We start from the raw sequence: 23,239 nt of genomic DNA, 5'->3' as shown, positions 1-23,239 counted from the left end.
TATAGATCGCCGATCTACAGTAGACCATAGATAAGCATCCGAAGCGGTCTCTTGATAGGACGGAGATAGGTTTTACCCCCCATTCTTATTGTTTGCTGTATCCAGAAGAACGAATAATGCTATTACTGCAGCGAGGCATTGCGTATCCACTCATAGACTTGCCGGTGATGATCGAACCAACTGCCACAATTTGGAAACTGGAGGAATTGGTAGGAATCATGCTCAGGTTGGTGGTTACTGACCGAAACTGTAGGTTTCGGCTGTTATTGTCTTGGACCTGTTAGGACCAAGGAATTGTCAAAGTTAACCGAGGGTATGGATAGAAGGGAAAGACGCTCATGGAAACTTAACGCCGTGCATGGCTCCGTTTGATTGGGGCGCATGGGTAGTGTGGAAGATTCTAGGAATGCCGAAACAGATATATCCGATAGTCAGTAGAGAATGAGAAGATACAGCCATGTCCTTCACGTGGTAGTGGGAACAACAAGCGAGACTCTACCGAAGCAATTCCATGCTGTCAAGGTTACATTCAAGATTGAAGCTATCTACACACTAAGCAGCTATCATATACTTATCATGTCAATCAATTACCAACCGATCAAGCATTATTACTATGGATAAGTTGCCATTCTATGCGGTTTGCAGGTTAGTGTGACAAACAAGAGTTTTTAGTGTCGTGCATTAATTAAAGCTTGGGGCTGGGGTCAACACTCTGACCCATACAATGGGATGGGATGGGATGGGGGGTCCTTGGGAGTTCTGAGATGGAAGGGGGGAGGGGAGGGGAGGGGTGAGAATCCATCTGTCAGTTTTTATCACAAAGTGGTGAGTCAGATTAAAATCTGATATAAATTGATCTCATCCACTGAGTAGAAGTGAGAATAGGTGAGGATCATCGTGGCCATGTGAGTGAGTTATGGGGAAGGGGTACGTGGTGTTGTGGGTAAGAAGGCAAAGCAGAGCAGAGCAGAGCCAAAGAAAGGGGGTTCAGAACTCAATTGAATCAACAACTCAACAATTATCAGAGACGGTGTAGAGAGCAAAGAACAACTAATAAGGTGCAGTAACAATCTGTCTCCGCTCTCGGAACCCCCGACCTCTCTGTCTCTTGTCCTCCCCTCTTTCATCTGGCCGGCCCCGGAATCCAATCTTAGCTCCCGTCACATGGAGGTTTCTTCCCCATCTTTTCGGAAACCCCTAATCAGGTTAGTCTCATTTTCTGAACAGTTTGTGCCTGAGCGGGGAAACGCTCTCGCAACTGCTCGGGACCGGGGTCTAGAGCCGGCTCGTCTTTGCGGCTCTGCTCCGTTCGCTTAAGCACAAGCTCAGGCTCAGGCAAAGCTAAACAGAACCCACACGAGAAATCAATCAATCCCACAACATGTCTTAGATTGATTTTTTGCTGCTCACGAGGATCAACATGCTCGCCCACCCATGCCTTTAAGGCCCCATGGCCCGTTACCCCCCCATGCTCTTTGTCTCGGATCCGAACACGTACTTTGCTCTTGGGATTTCCGGCATCAAGGGATAGACCCACCTCATCTTTTTTCTTTCTATCCGCGTGATGTGTTGTTAATCCTAGAATGTCTAAATTAAGACCAGGGCTAGAATCTCCCATAGAAGGTGTCTCACCTTAGCGAGTGCTGTGCTGTAGCGACATGGCACGGTATGGCAATGGCATGGATTACATTAATGTCGCCTTACGAATCCAACTAACCCATCATGGCATTCCGAAAATCACGACGTTGAGTATCCCGCTTGACTTGGCTTTGCTTTGTCTGCTCTCTGACAACTCAACTCGCCACCCCTAAGCCTCGTCCCCTCTTGCGTTCCAGTTTTCCCTTTTTTTTCTCTCTTTCGTCTTTATGATTATTATACTATTTGTCACATTCTGCAACATAGGACACGCCCCCAGGACAGTTGTCTTGGTAGATGTATGATCTGGTTGGATTGTTGTAGTATTGTGCATGTCTACCCACTAGTTAATCTATGAGGCAACCTGGTATTCTCCACGGCACTAGCATTGTTCAACACCATAGATTACAATTGCATCCTCAATGATCGACTTGTTAACTCGGCATTTGCAATATCCATAGCTTTTTCAATTGTAGCATGTAATCTTTTTTGTAGTCTTTTAAGAACTAAAGTTATTGAAATCAAGTGAATAGGTTTGTTGCTAACCCCGAGGCGATTAAGCTGTCTATGCTGAATGCTTCATTACTAAAGCAAAACTCCAATCAACTATCACATTCACAACAATCACTGTTCAATCATTTGAAAAGGGCTTAATTTTAAATCGTTATGGTATTATGCACTATATGGTAGCCTTTTAAGCTATACTAAATATCCCAGAATATCAAATGCCGAGCTCCTATGCTCATGATGCGCTATGCCAGTTGAACGCCATTAAACCAGTCATTATGCGACAAAAAGTTTACAAACTTTTGCCTGATCCGCTCTCGCCTTATTTTATTCATCATCCTCATCCTCCTGCAACCAACCCCGGCTCATCTCGACAGCGCGCTCCCATCTTCGTCGGGATCGACGAACAGTCTTGGGATCAGCCTCAGGGTAGAAGACCTTGCGATCCTTTCGGTTGACTTCGTGAAGCTCCTCAAGCTCGTTCCATACTCCAGTGGCAAGACCCGCAGCAATAGCAGCGCCTAGTGCAGTAGTCTCGCGCATGGCGGGGCGATCGACAGGAACTCCACTGATATCGGCCTGTGTTTGCATGCAGAGGTCCGAGTTAGATAGACCGCCATCCACTGCCAGAATGTCGAGGGCGTGGCCAGAGTCGGCTGCCATAGCGTCCAGAATGGCTGCTGTCTGGTGGCAAGTAGCTTCGAGAGTAGCTCGCACAATATGACCCTTGCTGGTGTGCTGGGTGACACCAAAGAGAGTACCCTTGGCGTCGTCAATCCAGTAAGGGGCAAAGAGACCGCTGAAGGCTGTTACGAATGTAACACCTCCGTTGTCAGGAACAGTCCGGGCAACCGTGTCAACCTCAGAAGAGTTCTTGATGAGGCCCAAGTTGTTCTCGAGGAACTTGATACCAGAGCCAGCAACAGCAATGCTGCCCTCAAGAGCGTAGACGGGCTTGCGACCCTTTCCGAAGTCGTATGCAACAGTGGCGAGAAGACCGGTCTTGGAGATGACAGGTTCGCTACCAACGTTGTAAAGGAGGAAGCAGCCAGTACCGTATGTGTTCTTGGCCTGGCCGGGCTTGAAGCCACACTGTCCCACGAGGGCAGAAGATTGGTCGCCCAAGCAGCCAGCAATAGGGATACCCTTGAGGGGTCCTTTGTAAAGAGTACCGTAGGCAGTGGGGTGGGAAGAAGGGACGATCTTGGGCAGGCTGACCTTGGTGCGATCAACATCAAAGAACTTGAGAAGGTTCTCATCATAATCGAGGGTCTTCAGGTTCATGAACATAGTACGACTGGCGTTGGTGGCATCGGTGACAAAGATTGGTCCACCCTCACGTGCCTGTCCGCCGTTGAGCTTGTAGATGAGCCATGAGTCGACAGTACCAAATGACAATCGGCCATCCTCATAGGCTTCTCGAACAGACTCAACATTTTGAAGGACCCAAAGGAGCTTCACACTTGAAGGGTAGGTAGACAATGGCAGGCCGCAAGCTTCCTGGAGCTTCTCTGCACCAGGCTTGTTCTTAAGGTCACGGACAAGGGCAGAAGTACGAGTGTCAGGCCAAACAACAGCATTGTAAAGGGGCTCGCCAGTGGTGTTGTCCCAGAGAACGGTGGTTTCACGCTGGTTTGTGATACCAATAGAGCGGATTTCCTCAATACTGTGGCCTTGGGCACAGAACTTCTCTGTTGCCTTCTCAATGCAAATCTCGGCAGATTCGAGAAGGGTCATGGGGTCATGCTCGTGCCATCCAGAGGCAGGGTAAAGGTTCTCGAATTCCATCTGATGACTGGCGACAGGCTCACCATGACCATTGAAGATGAGGAACCGGGTTGATGTTGTGCCCTGGTCGATGCTGCCGACAAACCAGTGCTTCTGTCTCTCTTCCTCGGTCTCTTGGATTCCATCGGGGAGTTGTTCCTCATGGTCTGACTCTAACTCAGGCTTGGCCGAGAAGAAATCTCCTGCGAGATCTGCTGCTTCAGCATCCTGAACAAGACCTTGTGGTAGTTCCTCGAGAAGGATATCGGCAGTTCGTGGTCGCTTAGATTTGAATTCTTGTCTAAAGAAATCCTTGGGGTTTAGGTCGTCGAAGCTGTCTTGCACCAGACAATGGGGTGCGTTGGTTGTTGAAAACTGCATCCTTGCACACAATGTTGACAAAGTGTTTGTGAGTTTATGATTTGTGATATCGTGGCAAGGGAGCCGTCCCTAGCAGAGTAAAGGATGTGGCGAAGAGGTTGAGTGTTGGTGAGCTCTAGTAGTACGTTGTAATAGAGTTGGTAGCCAAGGAGCTAGATTGTTGTTCTTGTTCTCGTATATAAAGATGGAGTGGTATGGGGGATGATGCTTGATAGATGATGGAGAATATAGAATGGAAGATGAAGAAGGTAGCCAACTGAGGGAGGAAGCTGGCCTTGATAAAGACTTGAGGATCGAGGGGGAACAAGGGGAAGGGTGGGGGAAACAGCGGAGGGTAGGGCGGAGGGAGCCTCGGGATGCCATTGTGAGTTAGACACGGGGGATGGACAGGGCGGGAGACCGGCGCCCAAACGGCTGGAGTCAAAGAGAAACTGACATGTGCAGGGAAGGAACGATTGTGTGTGCAATGCTGACGACTGTGTTAGCAGTCAGTCTCACTCTAACGCCCACGCCCAGATCCCGGATAGGGAAGGAGAGCGGGGTGTTGGGGATGCTTGCTGGGTGCTAGGATGTTGTGTTACTGTGCCTCGACAAGGACCCGGGGAGATCGATCGCCGGGTCAAAATCAAAAGCAGGTTTGATTTTCAGTCGGCTTCTACAATCAACTAGCGGGGCACTTTACTTCTAATACCCCAACCCCACTTTGCAGGTCAGGCGGACGATGCGGAGCCCCGGCCTCGGGGGTCTCATCCACTGTTTAATTCAACGGGACATTTGGATCAATTGCTTCCCACGGGCTGAAGCCCACGCAGGGGAAATTGATTCTCGCATCAGGAGGACAATTTGAGATTAAGCTTACGAAGAAGTGAAACACTTTCGAAGCTGTTTACTGAAACTTTTTTGAACTCTCAAACCCAAAATTGTCCTCCCCACGTTCTCCTAAAACAAAAGCAGTAATCCGGCAAGCATTCTTTCAATTCAATTCTGTCTCCCGGAAACCTTCTTTAAGGGGTGGACCCACCGGTCCAGACTCTCGGAGGGTGGGCATAGACCTACATGTACCAGGTTGTTTGACGCGTGCTGTCTGCACAGGCTCGTTCGGAAGGCTCAAATGCAGTGGTTCACATTCAAATGACTGTTGCTACGCTACGATGCTTTTTATTTTTATTTTTTTAATAGTTGAACCCCTGGTTGGTGGATTTTCTGTACCCGCCCCCAACGACTACTGCCGGCACCCCCAATGGCTTCTATTTGGAATCGTGACCCAAATTCTTCAATATTGGGGGGGGGGTTTTGCTGTGTGCATTTGAATTCAGCCGGCTTTCAAATCCATGGGTTGGGTTCGTTCCTGAAGATAGCTCTGCAACCGTATGGATACGACAGATCCAATCCTGGACGTTGATGGCTATTTGAGCCAATGGACAGCCTTGTCCTTCCCAAAAGGGCTAAGCCATCAAACTCTACAAAAGCCAGCATGTTCTGCTGTCAAGAAATGCATGCAAAGGATCACGAGGAATTGCATCTTTCTTCGCCGCATCTACCCTGTGGCCCGGGTCCGCATTTTCCAATTGCTTCTGTTCTCTCTGCTCCTTCCTTCGGACAAAGTCGTCCGCGTGGGATTAAACCGGTTTTGAAAAGTGGCGGTACACGTCACAGACGTGGCAAGTGCGTTGCGAGCTTGTCGCTGTGGACGTGGCTGACAGTACTCTAAAGGCAGGCGCGATACCTTATCGATGGAGACATTTGAAGATCACAATTGCATCGAGATTCGAGAAGACCCAACACCTAATCCCTAGGTTATCCTTCTATGCAAGAAACGTCACTTCTAACGTCACTTTAGAGGCTGTGGCCTCTGAGAGATCACTATAACTCTCCAGAATCCACATTTCAGCAACCCACCCGTTGACATGGCTATGACACCACGCTTTGGCGCATAAATCCAATGACGTTACACCGTTCCTTTCACAAGCGGGACTAACTAATGAATATGCATACAAACGACAATCCTCAGTTGTCAATGTAAGTTAAGCGATCGACCCGGCTGTACAGAGTATGATTTCATTTTCCCACTACTTACATATGTCGATCAGGCCCAGTCCTCTGGTGCAATCATCAAAACGTCACTTATCACAGGACCAGGACCCCTGCGCGGATAACTTCAAACGTCAACGGCCCAATATCGACAAATCAACCCAAGAGCTCACATGCAGTGACGTTACTGAATCCCCAGGGTCTAGTTTCAAACTGGATGCAGTGCTCCATTCGACCAACACAGACAACGACAACGTGGAATCCTCTCAGAGCCCCCTCGATCCCTCTCCACGAGAGCCTAAAGACCCTTATGACGACCTTTTCGATGATCTGGAATTAGACCAATACCTCGAGAGTCTCACTGAACCCGTCTCCATTGAATACTCTGGACATTCGCTATCTCTGGATGATACAGATGAATTCGATCTGAAGCAATCTGACGAAGATGCTCTGGATGAGCTTTTGAAGCAGGATACTTAGCAAGAGCCCCAACAGCCACCATCAAGTGTTCTTCGTACATGTAGTCGAAATTCGCGATCAGCGGATGAGTTTGATCCGCAACTGCAGCGTTCCTCGCCTCGCTCTTCGTCATATATCCCAGAATCCAGTATCAGATATACTCCGTTGCCAGAAGAAATAGACTGGAGGGCGGTACAAGAACACACACGCCAGGAACCAAAGCCTGTGTCAGCAATCGGGGTTTCCACTGCAAACAGGAGCAAAATCCCCGAGCATGAATCACGAACCGTTGAACAAGAAACGTGGATCTCTTCCCAATCTCGATCGTCAGCGCCCACAAAAACACATACTTCTACAGTAGTTACTGGCCAATTATTGTTAAAGCCGTTCAAAACGTTTTTCAATCTACAGGAACTCTTAGATGCTAAAACACAAATATTCCGAAACCAACCCGAGATCATCTTCGAACTGTTTGCTCGAGTGGTTTATTCGAGTCGCGAGAACTTCCACAAAAAGCAGTACTTTCGCTTCCGAAGCTTGCTCAAGGAATGCCCGCCTTATCTTAATGGTGCTCTCCTGGGCTAGGAGGCAGGGAGCCCTGTAGATTGCGCAGCTCAGGAGCTACTCAAGGCGCGATCCTCACATATGAAATGCTTTTGCCGATGCAAGTTGCGATCAGACCCCAGATCAGAATCCGGTTGGGGCATCACGGTACTCGAGATCTGCACTACTACCTGGAAGGAAATTCAGGGAGCTATGGATGCTCTTGGGAGAAAGGATCTGGATGAGCCAGGGAGTTGCTCTGACAATTTTGTGGGTTGATGATGAAAATTGCTTTGAAGACGTGTCAGTTTCATGGGATACATGTGCTACTTCGTTTATCTGCTGTACGGGTTAGACAAGGTGTATGAAAATCGATCCAACAAAATCCCTTTGTTTCTATGTCTATCTCTGTCTAATGGCCAGTAGTATCCCTCATGAACATAAGAATGCACAGCATACCCTGAAGCTAATCCAAATACTATCTAGAAGCCAACAGAAACCCAATATAATCCATATCAAAAGTCTTTAGCTGAGTTCCAATTCGTTTAGAGGGAACGCGCATCTAGCCAAAATAATGCATTTGCTGATGGTACTGTTCCGCCCATATCGAAGAAGTGCTTGCTGTGTGTTGTTGTGAACTCGATGCTATGCAGCTTCTGAAGTTTAGTTGGGCATAATGATGCCCCAGATAGGCATCATGCCCTTTTGGGCAATAGGCTTCACTCGGCGGGATTCTTCTGCAGTAGGAGGCTTTGCATCGCCCCAACGTCGACGCCAGCTTTCCGCAGTCTCAAACATCGCAGCATCCTCATCCTTGCCTGTAGGATCAACAAACTGGTACGATCGGAACTCACAGTTTGACCAGGAGTTGGCTATAGAGTATGTCAGATAACTATACTTTCTCTGCGTGGGATATAGTTACTACTTACGTTGTCCTTCTGGCACACCATACCAGTCATCGGTCAAGAGGTGCAAGAATCCTCCGTGAGACACAACAACAATGTGCTCATCACCACTCACAAGATCCCTTAGAACATTTCTAGCTTTCCGGCCGCGGACTTCGAGCTTCTCGATCGTAGGATAGTACTCGCTCTCAGGGCCCTTATCGGTCCATTTCTCTTCTACCTGGGAGTAATCAGCGATACCTGCGAACTCAGCCTGCACTGTGGCCACTGAAGATCCAGTATCGCAAGGTAGGGCAGAAACCTCCTGCAGGACAGGCAAAGGGATGATTGGATTGAGCTCCGTGGTGCCAAAGGCGAGGAAACAGGTGTAAATCGTGCGACGCATAGGCGAAGCAAAGAGCTTGGTAATCTTGTCGTGGTAAGGGAACTTTTCGCGTAGCGAAGCACACTGTTCTTCGCCAAGGGGAGTCAGGTCAGGGTCTGGAATGTCATCACCGTTGGGTAGATTGTGGACGCCTTGAGCGTGACGAACGAGGTGGATAGTAGGCGCCATGGTGATGTATATTGTAAGATAGTAAGATGTAACTGAGCGATATCCTGGAAAATGTTTGGAATAGTAAATAAAATAAGTTAAAGGAAGAAATAGGCTGGAATGATCAAACGGTTCTTATATAGAAGAATCACGGTAGGGTGTATAATAACAGGGAAAGATTGCACCATAGTTGCTATGTAATTACTCAAAACACCTCCCAACGTGGCCCAGTGTCATGATCACGACCGGCGACTGGAACCTGCCGTTTAAGCGGAGCCGCGACATGCATGTCCATCCTCACCGATTGGCCGATCTGGGGGGGAGGGTTCCGAGATGCATTAGCCTATGTAGCTTATTCATAACAGAGTGGCCAGTCAGTCAGGTTGCCTTGAATACTTGTTGGGTATATTCCCCGGTTTTGTGACTGTGATTGTAAGTGCAGACTGCCCAAGGAGCTGAGAATCACAGATGTGACTGCCCAATAGTATGCACCTACTCGTTCGTTTCTCAACCCCTCTTTGGACAGTTGAACCAGTGCATTGTTTTCGTCTGATGTTTTTGCTAAATGTAGTCTTGGTGGCTCCATCAATATGCTGACAAGAGGGTTTCAAAGAGACTCGTTTCACAGGAACTCGCTGCACGTTGCGCCAAAACATCGAATGGTATCACAGTTCAAATTCCTTATCTATCAGCACACCCGACCGTGGGTCATAACCTTGATCTGTCCTGAAACACATCCTTCTGATCGTCTACGACAAACAATCCCACTCAAACGCCATTGCTCAACCAATAGTTAGTCAAGCGCCAAGAGAGTGAACATAAGTCCCTGGCTACCATCTGGTACAAATTTAGAACTCAATCAGGGCCTCCTCCTTGGCAGGCTGTTTCGCAGGTTCCTGCTGTGGCACCGAGGGGAATGAATCTTGCGTGTAACCACCATACGCCCAATTCTGCGGTGCTGCGGGTGGCTGCTGATGCTGCTGTGGCATAGAAGGCTGCCAGTATGCTTGCTGCTGCGGGGAAGGCGCTTGCTGGCCCATCTGAGGCTGCTGAGATTGCGGTGGTTGGGAGTGCTGCAGTTGGGGGGACCGAACAGGTTGCTGAGGTGCCTGTGCTGGCTGAGAGGGAGTCTGGCCTGGCGTAGGCTGCGAGGGAACAGGCACCGATCCTCCAGGGTATTGCGATGGCGATTGTAAGCTAGGATACGGGGACTGCGCAGTGTCGGGTGCCACTCCCGGGGCTGATGGCCCGAGAGGGGCCTGTTGTGGCTGCTGAGGTGTGAAGTAGTAAGAGGCGTTGGGGTCACTAGGGACTGGCGCCTGCGGTGGTTGGGGGTTTTGTGTATGCTGGATTCGATCGTGTGATATCTGCTGGGGTTGCTGCTGCTGGTACTGGTCTTGAGGTGCCGAAGGTGCCCTGTTCTGCCAACTATCGGATCCCTGAACATGTTGAGGGGGGTATTGGCCGGGCTGTGGTTCTGGCGCAGATCCATAAGGAGGATACTGAGGCTGAGGCGTTGCGTGTGGTGGTTGTTGGTAATGTTGGTGTTGAGGAGAAGCCTGGTAGCTAGCTTGTTGTTGCCCAGTGTAAAAGTTTTCCGCCGCACCAGGATTGCTGGGCATTTGAGAAGAAATAGAAGGATAAGGGCCAGCAAGCTGGCGAGTTGGAGGTAGGTTGTATCCACCGAGACTCTGCTGGCTGTATGCCTTTGAAAGTCGATCTTCCAGCATACGGTCGTAATAACGAACAACAGTTGAGAGCTTGGCATGGAGATCAAGTAATGTGTCTGTGCCTGTGTTAGTTATTGGCGCTTGTGGATGATGGTTTACTCACCATGCTTGCTCATGGTCTCTCCGTAGGTTCTGGCAAGCTTGGGTCGCAATGTACCGATGCTGTCATAGAGCTCCTGAATCTGAGGTTCACGAAGAATGGTTCCTGGGGGCTGGGTCTGAAGACGATCCACCAATGTTGCAAACAAGTTGATATTCTCCGCTTCCACCGGAGTTAATTCGTAATCGTTCTTAGGGAGAACAAAGTTGGCGGGGGAAGACGCATTGACAGAGCTGGATGTTTGCTCCTTGAGTGCCGTAGCGTGCCTCTTTTTCTGCTCTTCCATATCAGCCAAGGACGCGGCGATAGCGGCCTTGAGGTCGTCGTCTTCCTCTTCTGCTTGTTTAGCTACCGAAGCATTGCCATCGGTCACATGAGACGCTTGCACAGGCCCAGTAAAGCCGTGGGAATGGGTTTTGACTTCCTCCAAACTCATTGCTAATGCTTTTTTCAAATCCTCATCAAACCCATCGTCAACTCGGGCATTCCGGGGTTGCATAGCGGAAGTACTGCGTGTCTTATGAGGGTATGTCGGTGATCGATCGAGCGACGGGTTGGGGAGTTTATGTCCCTTGTTGGTCAGTTTCGCATAACATCCATCGTCGACTCGTACAGGTGCCATGATGCCGAGATGGGGGAGCGCAACCACCTTGGCGGAACATTGCTGGTCGAAACAGTTGCCGCAGTTTCGGCAATGATGCTTTCGGTTCGTGAATGTGAAGGGCGTTCGACATCTCATACACACGTCGGAATCGGTCCATTCCGGGGGCTAACGTACCATTAGCTTGTCGCCAAGTCGAGCTTTTGTAGTGATACTTACCGCGCTACTGTCAATCATACTACTAGCCACTGATGTCTTGGGAGGGAATTGATATCCGTCACGCTGCAAGGTGCGGTACACTTCGCCAATGTATGAAAGTTCATAACGTCCCTCAGTGGCACCCGCCCATGATTGTATAAGCTCGAGGATTTTTGATTTGACGTCGGCGTTAACAGCAGCACCACCAACTGCTTGGAGAAGCGACACCAGATTGTCCATAAACTCTCGTGATGCGACTTCGGCAAGGAAGTGCGATCCACCATTTTTAACACAAGTATCGGTAAGCTGATGAAAAGTCAGCTTGGAGGGTTACAATTGATATGGTAGAAGCCGTACGTTCAAGGCGCTGAGTTGGGTGTTTGGATTCTTGTTGCCGATGCGCTTCTTAAGGGAGCGCATCGCCTCTTTGGGCGCGACCGTCTTGGATCTAATGACATCGGAAATCTCGAGGTTAAGGGCAATATCCTCACTGGAACACCATGTTAGCGGATGATATCACGATGTAAACTGCAATAGCGTACAGGCTGCTGCTCGTGGCCTTCTCGATCTGCTCGTCCAGGGCTGTATTGGCGGACGACGACCACCAACTCATCATCTTGAATTCGGCACCAACAATCAATAAGAGAGATGTACGCTGAGGAAACAAAGTCAACCAATACTGGAACAGTCGGGCTCTCGATTTGGCGATGTCAACTGTCGGGAAGTGAGGACGGAGCGGCTGCTATGCGATGCGATGCGATGCGATGCGATACAATGAGGTTGTTGATGACTGATGGAGGTTCAGCATTTAGCTTGGTTCAGGCTATCACGAACCCCAGCCTCTGTTCAGGTGCTATTTGGTCTTACGTAGAATGGTCCCTCATAAAGTTAGCTCAACTGGCGCGGATTGGACGAGAGCGGTCATTGATTCCACAGCAGTTCAGTTCGAGGAAGCCTGGACCCCACTGAAGACCGATACTCGTAGGGCCTGTCGTCAGCGCGGGCAGGGGCACGGTCACACTAAGCTGTTGGTCTCTTGAGAGAATGACGAAGCTAGAGGGTTCTCATGTGGCGTAGCTATCTCCTCGGGCCAGTGTGTTATAGGTTTAATGCAGTCGAGCGAGGTGGCTCATGCGCTGGGCGAACAAAGACCTCCATGAGGGGTACTAAAAAGACATAAGCAACCGATACTTTGTCGTAGCGGTGGGTCCAGCTCCCTATGAGGTACCTGTCGACCCTGACTTCATTGGTACCCTCCCCCACAGACAGGTGCCGACACCTCACCTCATGGCATCCGGGCACACAACTCAACCATAGGCGGCTCCTTTATACCAACTTCTTTGTCCCGAGGCGATTCGAATATCCCTCCTCCACCGCCTCGGTGATGTCTCCTGAAGGACTGTGTCTTTGTCGCGTTTCTTTTAGTAATCGCTTTTTGAGTTATGCTGCACGTTCACGCCTTCTAATCTAGGCCAAGACGTCAACACTTAATACTCCGCCACTCCAAGGTTGCGTCCCTGTCGAGATATACCTTACAACCACAACCCCGAACCTCTTTTCCACGATTTGACGCTGAGCCTACATCCAGTTTGCAAACCCGAACCCTTCGACCGTCCTTATAGTATAATTCGCTCCGGCAGAGTAAGCCATCATGGCTTCTCTAGGCCATTCACGGGCGAGCAGCGTGGCTACAGCAGGGTCGCACTCCTTGGGGAGTCCAGGCGCATTCAATCATGGCTCAATACCGACTAGCCATCGAGGGAGTGACTCTCCCTCGAAGGCTTCACTTCCACATATCGACGATGTTATTGCTCCTCCTCAAGACCTCGACCCTAATATGTCGGCCCGGAAGCTTCTCGAAACGGCCGAAACGGCCTTACGACAAGCCGAGATGTCTCGAGACTTTCGCAGACCAGCCATTGCTCTGAAGGAATACATACGAGCCTCCATCATCGCAATTCAAACCATCACCAAACACCCCGACTATCATGATCTCAAAGCCAACCATGCAGATTTCAGACGGGCTCATATGAACCTGCTCAACAAGATTAGCGACCAGGATCCCATATATGCTAAAGTTAAGCAAGACATCATCGCAGACAACAAACGATCAGGCGTACAGCCACGGATAGTCCGGTCGAACTTATCGCAGGGGGGAAGTCGGCCCCAGACTCCGTTAGGGTTGACAGCGGATGGAACCATGTCGCCGTCAAAACCTCGCTTTAACGGGGCTGTCACCAATGGTTCTCCTGCTCGATCAAAGCCGACAATTCAACCAAAACCTCAGTCTCTGCATGGGAACGCTATCAGAACGGGGGTGCAAAAGGAAACCAGGCCAGTAAATCAAGATCTTGCTGCCAGATTCGCCAACCTAAGAGGCCCGCAAGCATCGCCCGGGCAAGATCCTCGTATCAAGACACACCACATACCACTTCCAAAGCCAATGGGCCCTCGAGAGATGCCTCCTCCTCGACCACCGAAGGTTGGCATTGACACAAGTGTGCCGACTCTACCAAAAATGCCCGATGCAATCTACAGCCCTGCTCGTGGAAGCATTTCAGGAGAGGTAACAAGGCCACCCTCAAGTACACCGCGCAGCTTGTATCGTACAGCCTCGACAGCTTCGGGCCCTGGGACACCTAACGCCTCATCGCAGTCGCAGCCTGACTATTTCGCCCCAACGCAAAGCTATTCCAACAACTCTATCCCTCCCGCCCCTCCGAGTAATCTGACCAGTCCCATCAAGATTCCTGATGGACATACCATTTCCCCCGAAGAGTTGTACCAGGCCATGAAAGCCAAAGGCAGAATTCTGATAATAGATATTCGAATGCGTGATGATTTCAACGATGGACACATCTTGTCGTCGTCAACAATATGCATTGAGCCTAGCATTTTGCTCAGAGACAACCCCTCCGCAGACGATATTTCTGAAAGCTTGATCCTGTCGCCCAACCAGGAGCAGTCTCTTTTTGAGCAGCGTAATCTTTACGATCTAGTAGTTTTCTATGATCAACACTCTAAAGATGTTCCTCAACAGCCACGAAATCAGGATGATATGGCAATCATCTCTCTCCACCACGCCCTAGTTCATTTCAACTACATGAAAGAACTCAAGAACACGCCAAAGATGCTTGAAGGAGGTCTAGATGCATGGATTGACCTAATGGGACAGGCGTCACTAGGATCGACCACTTCATCCGTGAGCAGATCAGGGCAACTGGACCGAAACCGAAACCGACAATCAGGCATCGAGCGGGTGAGGTCCAAATATATCGTCAAGCCTCTCAAACCAGACGAAGTCAAGGTCTGGCAAGAAACACTCAAGCATGATGATGATATGCAAACGGCATCGTCGCCGAATTTTACACGTACTACCGAAGACTTTTTGAGAAGATTCCCACCAGTGTCCCTGGAACAGGAGTCGATGGTTTCTCCGGAGGAAAAGCCGCAAAATCGAGCTGTCTACGGGTTATCTCACAAGGTAGATCTATATACAGACTTGCCTTCGCCGCCCACAAGACCAGCGCCTGCTCTTCCACGCCGTAGCTACAGTGGCCTCACTGAGGGGCGCGATGAAAATGAGCTTTACGGAAACAACAACACGGTTGTACCCGCACGACCATCAAGAGTGCCGACCATGAAATCCTTGGAGCACCAGTCGACGGGTGATTCAAACAGATTCTACACTGGGCTTAACAATCCCCATAACTGGTGCTACGCAAACAGCACACTTCAGAGCCTTCTGGCTTCGCCCGATTTCGGTAAGATGCTGGCGAATTCGGAATGGACCGCCAAATACAAAGCCCCGAGAAAACAAGATGAAAAGATCGACCATCCCCAACTCATGATTCGCATCATCTCGAACCTGTTCCACTGGATGAACTCGGGCAAGTTTCAAATTATGAAGGCTCAAACACTCATGGTAAGATAAGGAATGACAAGAAATAAGAATAAAGCTGACTCGACCACAGGACTACTCACGGCATCTTTGCGAACAGAGTCGGAGTATTGAGCAGTTTGGCGGATCTCAACAACAAGACGCTCAGGAGTTTATGAGTTTCATTCTGACACACCTCCACGATGAGACCAACACACGACGAGACCGACAGGGCAACATCCCACAACCGGACACTTCTCGCCAAACACTGTTAAAAGCCGCTATGCAGTTCTGGAACAACCACCTCGAATACAACCAATCTATCGTTGACCGCTTCTGGCGTGGTCTTGAATTATCAACTGTCGAGTGCCTCGAATGTAGCACACGTACCTACATGTATACCACCTTCGACCTTATCACCGTTACGGTGGGCATGGGCCGTGGTATGACTCTTGAGCAGGCTTTTGACGAGTACGCCTCGAGCAGCCCTATTGAAGACTTTGCTTGCGCTCGTTGCTGCCGCCCGACTCACGCTCAACAGAGTCTCTCGTTTGCTCGCTTTCCCACCCTACTCTGCGTCGCGTTTCGCCGCTTCAACTACCAACCGGCCACAAGAGACACCCGCAAGTCTACTGCGCCTATCACGTGGGACTTCAACGACACCGACTTCACTCGCTACTTCCTCCCTCGAGGTGCTCGCGAGTCTTCATCCGGTACCGATCCCATGGACCCTTCCTTTACAGGACCCTTCCGCTACGAGGCTTACGCAGTCATTATTCACACCGGCAGTCAAATTAATAACGGGCATTATCTGGCGTATGTGCGCGACTATACGTCTCATGACCCCTATGCTTGGTACTGCTGTAACGATACCCGTGTGACAAAGGTTCGCATTGGAAGTGGAGATCGCGATGATGTTCAGGAAGAGGTTTTCAAGTCCGGTCGAGATAAAGTTCCGTACTTGGTCTTCTTCCGCCGCAAGGGCATGCGCTGAGCTCGCCGCATTTCTATGTGTGGCTACTAACAACGCCCGTCTTGCCTATCTGGGTATTCCGTTGAATACCCTGCTTCTTCGTCTATTTCCACAACAACGGCGTGTTCTCGAAACGCTCAAAAGATCCATGACAAATTCAACCATGGTTTCGTCGTATGCTTCTTCCACGTTATGCAGGCAAAGTGTTGCTTGTGCCCTCCAAGCTCTCCAATCTTGGGAGCTCTCAACTACCCACCCAAGCCCAACCTTTAACGATCGTCCTTTGCTTTCTAGCGCAAATGTTTGTTTGCTTATTTTTTTGGCCATAGCGCTTTGCTAGGTTATGTTGAAAGATGTTCTCGGTCGCCTTTCAGCACACGTGTATTGTATCTAGCAAGCTGGTATCGCGAGGCATTGCACGGAGTGGGTGGCGTGAATCTTTGAGTATATCTGCTTGGGGCGTCATAAATTACAACTCATGGCTCGGTGCACGGGGAATCTCTTTGTTGGAGGCAGCCTTTATATGTTCATCTATATCCCAACGACACTTGATTTGCTTCAACTAGTTGTTATGGTTATACATTCAACTCAGGTTTCCTGCGGACGTAAAGGACTTGTGATATGGCATCCAGGCAGCAGCAAGTCGATTAGGCAGTGCCGTTTCGGCACTGCAGTCGCCGCGGTCGTTTTCCTTCAACCAGTCAATCTCGGATGGGTATTGAAATAATATCGGCTCATGTCAAAACCAGATTTGAGATACGTAGTAGCATTAGAGCAGGGTATTGGAAATAAGCACAATATGACCTGGAGCTTCCAGTGTCGTTACAAAATTTCCCTTCGAGATATCTTGGAGCCAACGCCACGACAATACATTAGACACTAAAAACAAAACCGAGCTAAAAGTCGATACACTCTCTCGTCCCTCGTTCGCACTTGGTATCCATCGTTTCAACTTCAAAACATGATGTTCCGCAATTTCGTTGCATATCCGATTCTATCGTTATTTACGAGCGTTCAAGCGTGGCAGCAATGTCCTTCTTGAAGTGCTCGGTGATCTTTCGTCGGTTAAGCTTCTGAGTAGCAGTAAGAAGTCCCTGCAACGCGTTAGTAACATATTTTATGGGCGACAAGAAAGCAGAGGGCGGTTCTTACGTTGTCAGAGGTCCATTCTTCGTCTGTGATCAAGACACCAGTGACAGTCTCCATACCGCTCAAACCAGCACGCTTTGCAGCAGTCTGAAGATCCTTGAGAACAAAGCTCACCATCTTGGGGTTAGTGTGGAGGGTATGGAGGTTGTGCTCATCAATGCCCAGCTCCTTGGCCTTATCTTGCATAACCTTCTCATTAGGCATGATAACAGCGATAGGTCGTGAGTGCTCAGGGTCAGCGTGAACCATGACGTTGCCTACTGACTGTACGCCACGGTACACGGACTCGAGTTTCTCAAGAGCGATGTACTCGCCACCTTGCATCTTGACAAGGTTCTTCACACGATCAAAGACCCGGAGGTGGCCTTGCTCATTGAACTCTCCGATGTCACCGGTCTTGAACCAACCATCAGGGGTGAGAGCCTTCTCGGTCTCCTCAGGGTTGTTCCAGTACTTGGTCATAACGGGCAGACCCCTGATCCAGATCTCACCCTGAGGAACCTTGGCCTCGGTGGAGTAGCCCAAGTCAGGGAGCGCAACGAGCTTGACGTCGCAAGCACAAGGAGTAGGGCCAATGGCGTCGGGAGAGAACTCAAGCGGGCAGCCCAGCGAGCCATTGGCGCATGTCTCAGTGAGACCATAACCGGCCAACATGGGAGCAACGACCAGCGAAATGAAATTCTTTGTGCCGTCAGAAATACCACTAGCACCATTCATAGTGAAGCGCATACGACCACCTGTCAATTCACGGACCTTGCCAAATACGAGGCTGTCGAACAACCCAGCGAAAGGCAGCTTGTTCTTGGAAGCAAACGCCTTCCAATTGTAGGCACCCCAGAACACGTTCTTGAGAAGAGGGCTAGCAGCCTCCAACTTGGCGGTGATACCCTTTCTGACGGTTTCCCAGATCTGAGGAACACCGACCATGACGGTGGGCTTGAACTCGCGCATATCACCAGGACAGTTCTTCATCGACGCATCCGACAGTGTTCGAGGGTTGCCGTATCCGAGCGTACCACCGATGTACATAACCAGGTTTTCGAGAGCCATTTCGAAGATATGGGCCAGGGGGAGGTAGGCAAGAATGCACTCCTTGTCGCTTACACATTCTTCGACACAGGTATACAAGCTGGTAACTGAAGTGGGGTGGATTAGTCAAATGAGTGCACCAAAGTAGGAAGTTTACATACTGCCAGCAACGAGAGCTTCGTGAGTAATGCAAGCGCCCTTGGGTAGACCCGTTGAACCAGAAGTGTACATGATGCAGTAAAGGTCTTCTGGCTTGGCCGGGTTGGGCTCGACAGGGTTCTCTTCGCCGAGCTTGCGGAGCTCCTCGAGAGTAATGACCTTCAGGTCAGGGTGGTCTGCCTTGAACTTCTCGAGCTCGCCTCCCTTGGAAAAGATGGTTCCGTCGTTGACGATGACGACCTTGACTGACGACTTCTTGATGGGTTCTGAGGCAGTCTTGAGAAGCTGCGAATCGACATACATGGCAGCGCAGTTGGTTTCCACAAGAGAGTGTTCAACGCCACTGGGACCGAGCGTATCGTATGCTGTGACGATCGAGATGGATTGAGAGGCAGCAGCGTGAGAGGTGGAGATCCAGCCGATGCTATAGGCTAAATTTAGAGATAATCACAGGAGGCAATTGGGATTGAACATACCTGGTAGTGCCGAAAACGTGAAGCTTGTCCTCGCTGGTTAATCCGACTTTCCTTAGACCGGAACCAATCTGTAGAACGCGCTCGAGATACTGCTTGTAAGTAAGGTATTCAAAGCCAGTCAACTCGAAGTATGACCACTCCTTCTCGACTTCCTGAACCTCGCCATCGACATTCTTCTTGATCTTCTTCTTCTCATTGTGCATCTCGATCAACTTGCGAGCACCGACAGCATGGTGGTTTGGGTAGAGTCGAGCACTACGCTCGGCGATCTGGAAGACAGTCCTGGCATCGGGAGCAGGATAGTTGATGAGACCGTCCTTGGCCTTGGGATGACGTCGAGGAATGGTTTCGCCAGGAATCTTCTCGTAGCCAGGAGCCTCGACGGTGAAGGGAGCCTTGTGCACCTGGTGCAGTGGCATGATGCCCGACGTCCAGTCCGACATGTTGATTGCGCGGGAGTTCACGTGGGAGGGTGTGTGAGTATGTGTATGTGTATGTGTGGGAGGAAGCTGGTGATGAGCACCGTGCAGATGGAAGTGAAGATGAGGATGTAGGCGAGGGTGAAGCAAAAGAACTTCACAGAATGGTCTGCGATGACGACAGTGGGGGACGAGGTTATCGCGAAGTGAAAGGAGAAAAAGGGAAGAAGGGTGAAGGGGGATGCCGGTGCAATTAATGCGAGGAAGGGATGGGAAGTAAAGCCACGGACACGACGTAGGAGACAGAGAAAGCGCGGCGCAGGCGTGGGCGTGGAGAATGTCAACTGGCATAGAAGCAACTACGAGAGACCTCAACCAAACCTGAGCTAGGTTGGAGCTACTGCCCACTGCCCGCAGGAAAGGCACGGCACGGCACCACAAAAGCAGTACCGCAAAAGCCCGGACCAACTGGAAGGTGGAGAAGGTTAGAACGCCAGCATGTTGTGTAAAGTATCCCGAGGTACCTGCCGACTACAGGGGTTAGGGATCGTATCGTCTCCGAATTTACGTTGGCAACGAGTATTTGATGGTTTATACAACGTTAAAAAAAAAAAGAGGTTGCCTTATACCAATAGTCACAATATAGGGCATAAATGTAACCTTATTCTCACATAATATAAAATCGCTCCTTAATAGCCTATATCCCCCTCTTCCTTCTTTTAATATAACTAAAGAAATCTTAAAAAACTAACCTATTAGTTAGCTTACTAAGCTTATTACTTTAATCCCTATTACTAATACTTATATTAGCTAAAATAAAATACTAAAGAGATTATATCTTTATATATAATACCTTATTTACTATTAAAGCTTTTTTATTTTAATAAATATTAATAGCTAAGCTATGTTTTCAGATTCATTCTATACTATAGCGGCTAAAGCCACTATAGCTAGACCGACCTTACCCTTATCGGTTAAGTGAGATCTTATTAGTAGCCTATATATATATAACTAGCAGACTTTTCTTATAGCGACCTTACTATAACCTTTAGCCTTTCTCTTCTCTTCTCCCTTTAGTCTTAAATAGCTTAATATAAGGCCTCTCTTTTATATAATAACCTATTAAGACCTAGCCCCTTATATTATTTAAGACTCTATTTATATTAAGAAACCTTACTATAAAATAGCAATAGAACTACTATAAAGAATAAAAAAATAAACTAACCTTTAGTAGGCTATTTAGAGCTTATTCTTAGAAATATAAAATAACCTATTAGGCTAGCTAAATAATAAACTAAATACTCTATAAAAAGAGGTCTAAAGAATTAATAATTAAGTTAATAACTTATATATTACTATTCTACCTTTAATATACCTTAACCTTACTCTAATTTATTAGGAGCCCTTAGGGAACCTCTCTATTAGACTATAAATATACTAGAAACTATTACCCTTCCTATAGAAGTATTTTAAAAAGTATAGTAAATATATTATATAGATATAGTAAATAAGAGATAAGCTTATAATTAATTAAGCTTTTTTTACTAATAATTAAAATAAATAGTACTTAATTAATTAATACTTAAATATTAAGCTATAGTAGGTAGTATAGATATTCTATACTTAAAGAGGTCTTTATAACTATAACCCTAAAGAGTTTATAAGGCACTTTAATTAAATTAACCTAGACTTAAATTTAAAAGGCTAGGCTATAGTTAAGCTACTAATTCTACGCTAAAGTAAAAATAAGTTATTTATAACCTTTCTCTCTTAATTTAAGAGTATTATAGCTAATATAAAAGGGAACTTATAGGATAACTCTTTTAGGATTATATTCTTATAGAATACCCTAAATAAACCCTTAATTAAGCAGCTAATTACTATTAACCTCCCTATAAATAATATAGCCTAGTAGTTAAATAAGGTATAAATTATCGCTTAAAAACTAGATTAGGTATATAGGAGAGATAATTTTACTTATAAAAAGATAAAATCCCTAAATAACTATTAGAACTATAACTATATCGCTAAAAAGCTATAAGTAGATAGTATAAATAATATAGTTATAATAAGGGTTAATTAAGCTATAAATAAGAATTAAACTTATTGCAATTAAGGTAAAAAGCCTATTAAATAAAGCTAATACTATTACTTTAAGTATAACTTAATAGACTATTTAATTATTAACTATCTAAAGAAGAAGTAATAGTAATAAATTAATATAGCCTACTTTAGAGAAAAGCCTTATAGAACTAGATAAGAAGTTAGCCTAAGTATATAAGGAGATTACTATAATAACTTTAATAAGAATAAGAAATACTATTTAAGAAATAAATAACTTTAATATAAAAATAGGCATTAGAGTCCCTTTAGAAAAAGGCATTAGATTAAGAAGTATAAAAGGAGAAGATATTTAGCGCCTCTACTATAATTTTATATTAAATTAATAATAAGACTTAAAAAGCCTTAATAGATTTAAGTTATAATACTTACTTTTTAATTAATTCTTAACTTATATATAACCTTTATCTACTATATATTAATAAAAGTAAATAGTAATTTTATAGATTTATAAGTAAGGATTAGTAAATCTTAATAAAAGGTATTATTTATTTCTAATTAGAAATTAAAGGGTATAACTAAATTATATATACTTATACTATTAAAGGATTAAAGGGAGATTTATTTCTAAAGAAGCCTTAAATAGAATAGAATTAAGTTACTATTATAATATATTAGTTATAAATTTATTATAGTATTATTAATATTTTAATTCTATTTATAATAGTAAAATATAATCCTATAGGATAAGTAAAAAAGTCTATTTTCCTTTTAGCCTCTATATTTATAATATATATTAAGTAAACTTACTAATTACTTTACTAAAGAGGACTATTCTTTAAAACTGCATTAAGTATAGAAATTACTTCCTACTTAATATAGAATAGTCTTATAGAGGAGAAAAGGTAAGACTATATATAAAGTATAAGAAATACTACCGCTAAAGGCCTATAATTAGTATTAGCTTTTAGATCTTAAAACTTAAGAGGGTATTATATTAACCTTATTAACTTAATTAAGGCTATTAACTTAAAAGATATTAAAAAGGCCTTAATAAAGAAAACCCTAGTAGACCTTTAAGAGAAGCTCCCTATAGAGATTTATAAGGAGTTCTAATACCTCTTTAATAAAGTAAAGGCCTTATAGCTTTTACCTTATTAACCTAAGGTAGACTATAAGATTAACCTTATAAAAGATAAAAATAGCAATAAACCCTCTTTACTATAAGGGCCTCTTTATTTAATATTATAAAAGGAATTATTTATCCTATAAAAGACCTTAATAGACCTCCTAGATAAGGGGTTTATATAGGCTAGTAGCTTAATAGCAGTAGCCTTAGTATTATTTATAAAGAAACTAGAAGGCAGTCTATAATTCTATTATAATTACTATACCCTTAATATAATTATATAATAAGATTATTACCTATTACCCCTAATTATAAAGACCCTTTATAACTTAATAAAAGTAAAATAGTTTATAAAGCTAGATATTATTATAGCCTTTTATAAAGTTAAAATAGTAAAAGGCTAAAAAGACTAAACTGCCTTTAGAATTAGATTTAAGTCTTTTAAATAGCTAATATACCCTTTTAGACTTAATAGTGCCTTTACTATATTTTAATAGTTTATTAATACTATCTTCTATAAGTATTTAGACTATTTTATTATAGTATATATAGATAATATATTAATTTACTTATTA

The 23,239-nt window shown here is 46.3% G+C and overlaps 6 protein-coding genes across 6 annotated transcripts, besides 12 other annotated features; 2 read left to right on the top strand and 4 right to left on the bottom strand.

The window, feature by feature from the left end:
• Window positions 1-724: 724 nt before the first annotated feature.
• Window positions 725-744: a microsatellite.
• A 1,725-nt stretch (window positions 745-2,469) lies between these two features.
• FPSE_06427 (uncharacterized protein) lies at window positions 2,470-4,290 on the bottom strand (the record flags this gene model as incomplete). The annotated part of the gene is made up of 1 exon (XM_009259545.1): window positions 2,470-4,290. The coding sequence occupies one exon, from the start codon at window positions 4,288-4,290 to the stop codon at window positions 2,470-2,472; it is 1,821 nt and encodes a 606-aa protein (XP_009257820.1).
• Window positions 4,291-5,445: 1,155 nt separating this feature from the next.
• Window positions 5,446-5,468: a repeat region.
• Window positions 5,469-6,277: 809 nt separating this feature from the next.
• FPSE_06426 (uncharacterized protein) lies at window positions 6,278-6,801 on the top strand (the record flags this gene model as incomplete). The annotated part of the gene is made up of 2 exons (XM_009259544.1): window positions 6,278-6,309; window positions 6,381-6,801. The coding sequence occupies 2 exons, from the start codon at window positions 6,278-6,280 to the stop codon at window positions 6,799-6,801; spliced, it is 453 nt and encodes a 150-aa protein (XP_009257819.1).
• A 1,185-nt stretch (window positions 6,802-7,986) lies between these two features.
• On the bottom strand, window positions 7,987-8,781 carry FPSE_06425 (uncharacterized protein; the record flags this gene model as incomplete). Its single annotated transcript, XM_009259543.1, has 2 exons — window positions 7,987-8,195; window positions 8,253-8,781. 2 exons carry the CDS (start codon window positions 8,779-8,781, stop codon window positions 7,987-7,989), a joined length of 738 nt encoding a protein of 245 aa, XP_009257818.1.
• Window positions 8,782-9,608: 827 nt separating this feature from the next.
• FPSE_06424 (uncharacterized protein) lies at window positions 9,609-12,005 on the bottom strand (the record flags this gene model as incomplete). Its single annotated transcript, XM_009259542.1, has 5 exons — window positions 9,609-10,546; window positions 10,594-11,359; window positions 11,411-11,695; window positions 11,747-11,879; window positions 11,932-12,005. 5 exons carry the CDS (start codon window positions 12,003-12,005, stop codon window positions 9,609-9,611), a joined length of 2,196 nt encoding a protein of 731 aa, XP_009257817.1.
• Window positions 12,006-12,129: 124 nt separating this feature from the next.
• Window positions 12,130-12,166: a microsatellite.
• An 874-nt stretch (window positions 12,167-13,040) lies between these two features.
• Window positions 13,041-16,263, top strand: FPSE_06423 (uncharacterized protein; the record flags this gene model as incomplete). The annotated part of the gene is made up of 2 exons (XM_009259541.1): window positions 13,041-15,314; window positions 15,364-16,263. 2 exons carry the CDS (start codon window positions 13,041-13,043, stop codon window positions 16,261-16,263), a joined length of 3,174 nt encoding a protein of 1,057 aa, XP_009257816.1.
• A 983-nt stretch (window positions 16,264-17,246) lies between these two features.
• On the bottom strand, window positions 17,247-19,498 carry FPSE_06422 (uncharacterized protein; the record flags this gene model as incomplete). Its single annotated transcript, XM_009259540.1, has 4 exons — window positions 17,247-17,336; window positions 17,395-18,527; window positions 18,582-19,003; window positions 19,056-19,498. The coding sequence occupies 4 exons, from the start codon at window positions 19,496-19,498 to the stop codon at window positions 17,247-17,249; spliced, it is 2,088 nt and encodes a 695-aa protein (XP_009257815.1).
• Window positions 19,499-20,313: 815 nt separating this feature from the next.
• Window positions 20,314-20,370: a repeat region.
• Window positions 20,371-20,994: 624 nt separating this feature from the next.
• Window positions 20,995-21,067: a repeat region.
• Window positions 21,068-21,764: 697 nt separating this feature from the next.
• Window positions 21,765-21,828: a repeat region.
• A 72-nt stretch (window positions 21,829-21,900) lies between these two features.
• Window positions 21,901-21,927: a repeat region.
• An 80-nt stretch (window positions 21,928-22,007) lies between these two features.
• Window positions 22,008-22,049: a repeat region.
• Window positions 22,050-22,173: 124 nt separating this feature from the next.
• Window positions 22,174-22,273: a repeat region.
• Window positions 22,274-22,314: 41 nt separating this feature from the next.
• Window positions 22,315-22,335: a repeat region.
• Window positions 22,336-22,931: 596 nt separating this feature from the next.
• Window positions 22,932-22,959: a repeat region.
• Window positions 22,960-23,194: 235 nt separating this feature from the next.
• Window positions 23,195-23,239: a repeat region.

Source organism: Fusarium pseudograminearum, chromosome 2, assembly GCF_000303195.2.
Source record: "Fusarium pseudograminearum CS3096 chromosome 2, whole genome shotgun sequence".
Lineage (NCBI taxonomy): Eukaryota > Fungi > Ascomycota > Sordariomycetes > Hypocreales > Nectriaceae > Fusarium > Fusarium pseudograminearum.
The sequence above is the reverse complement of the archived record's forward strand: the minus strand, read 5'-3'. Positions and strand labels throughout refer to the sequence as shown.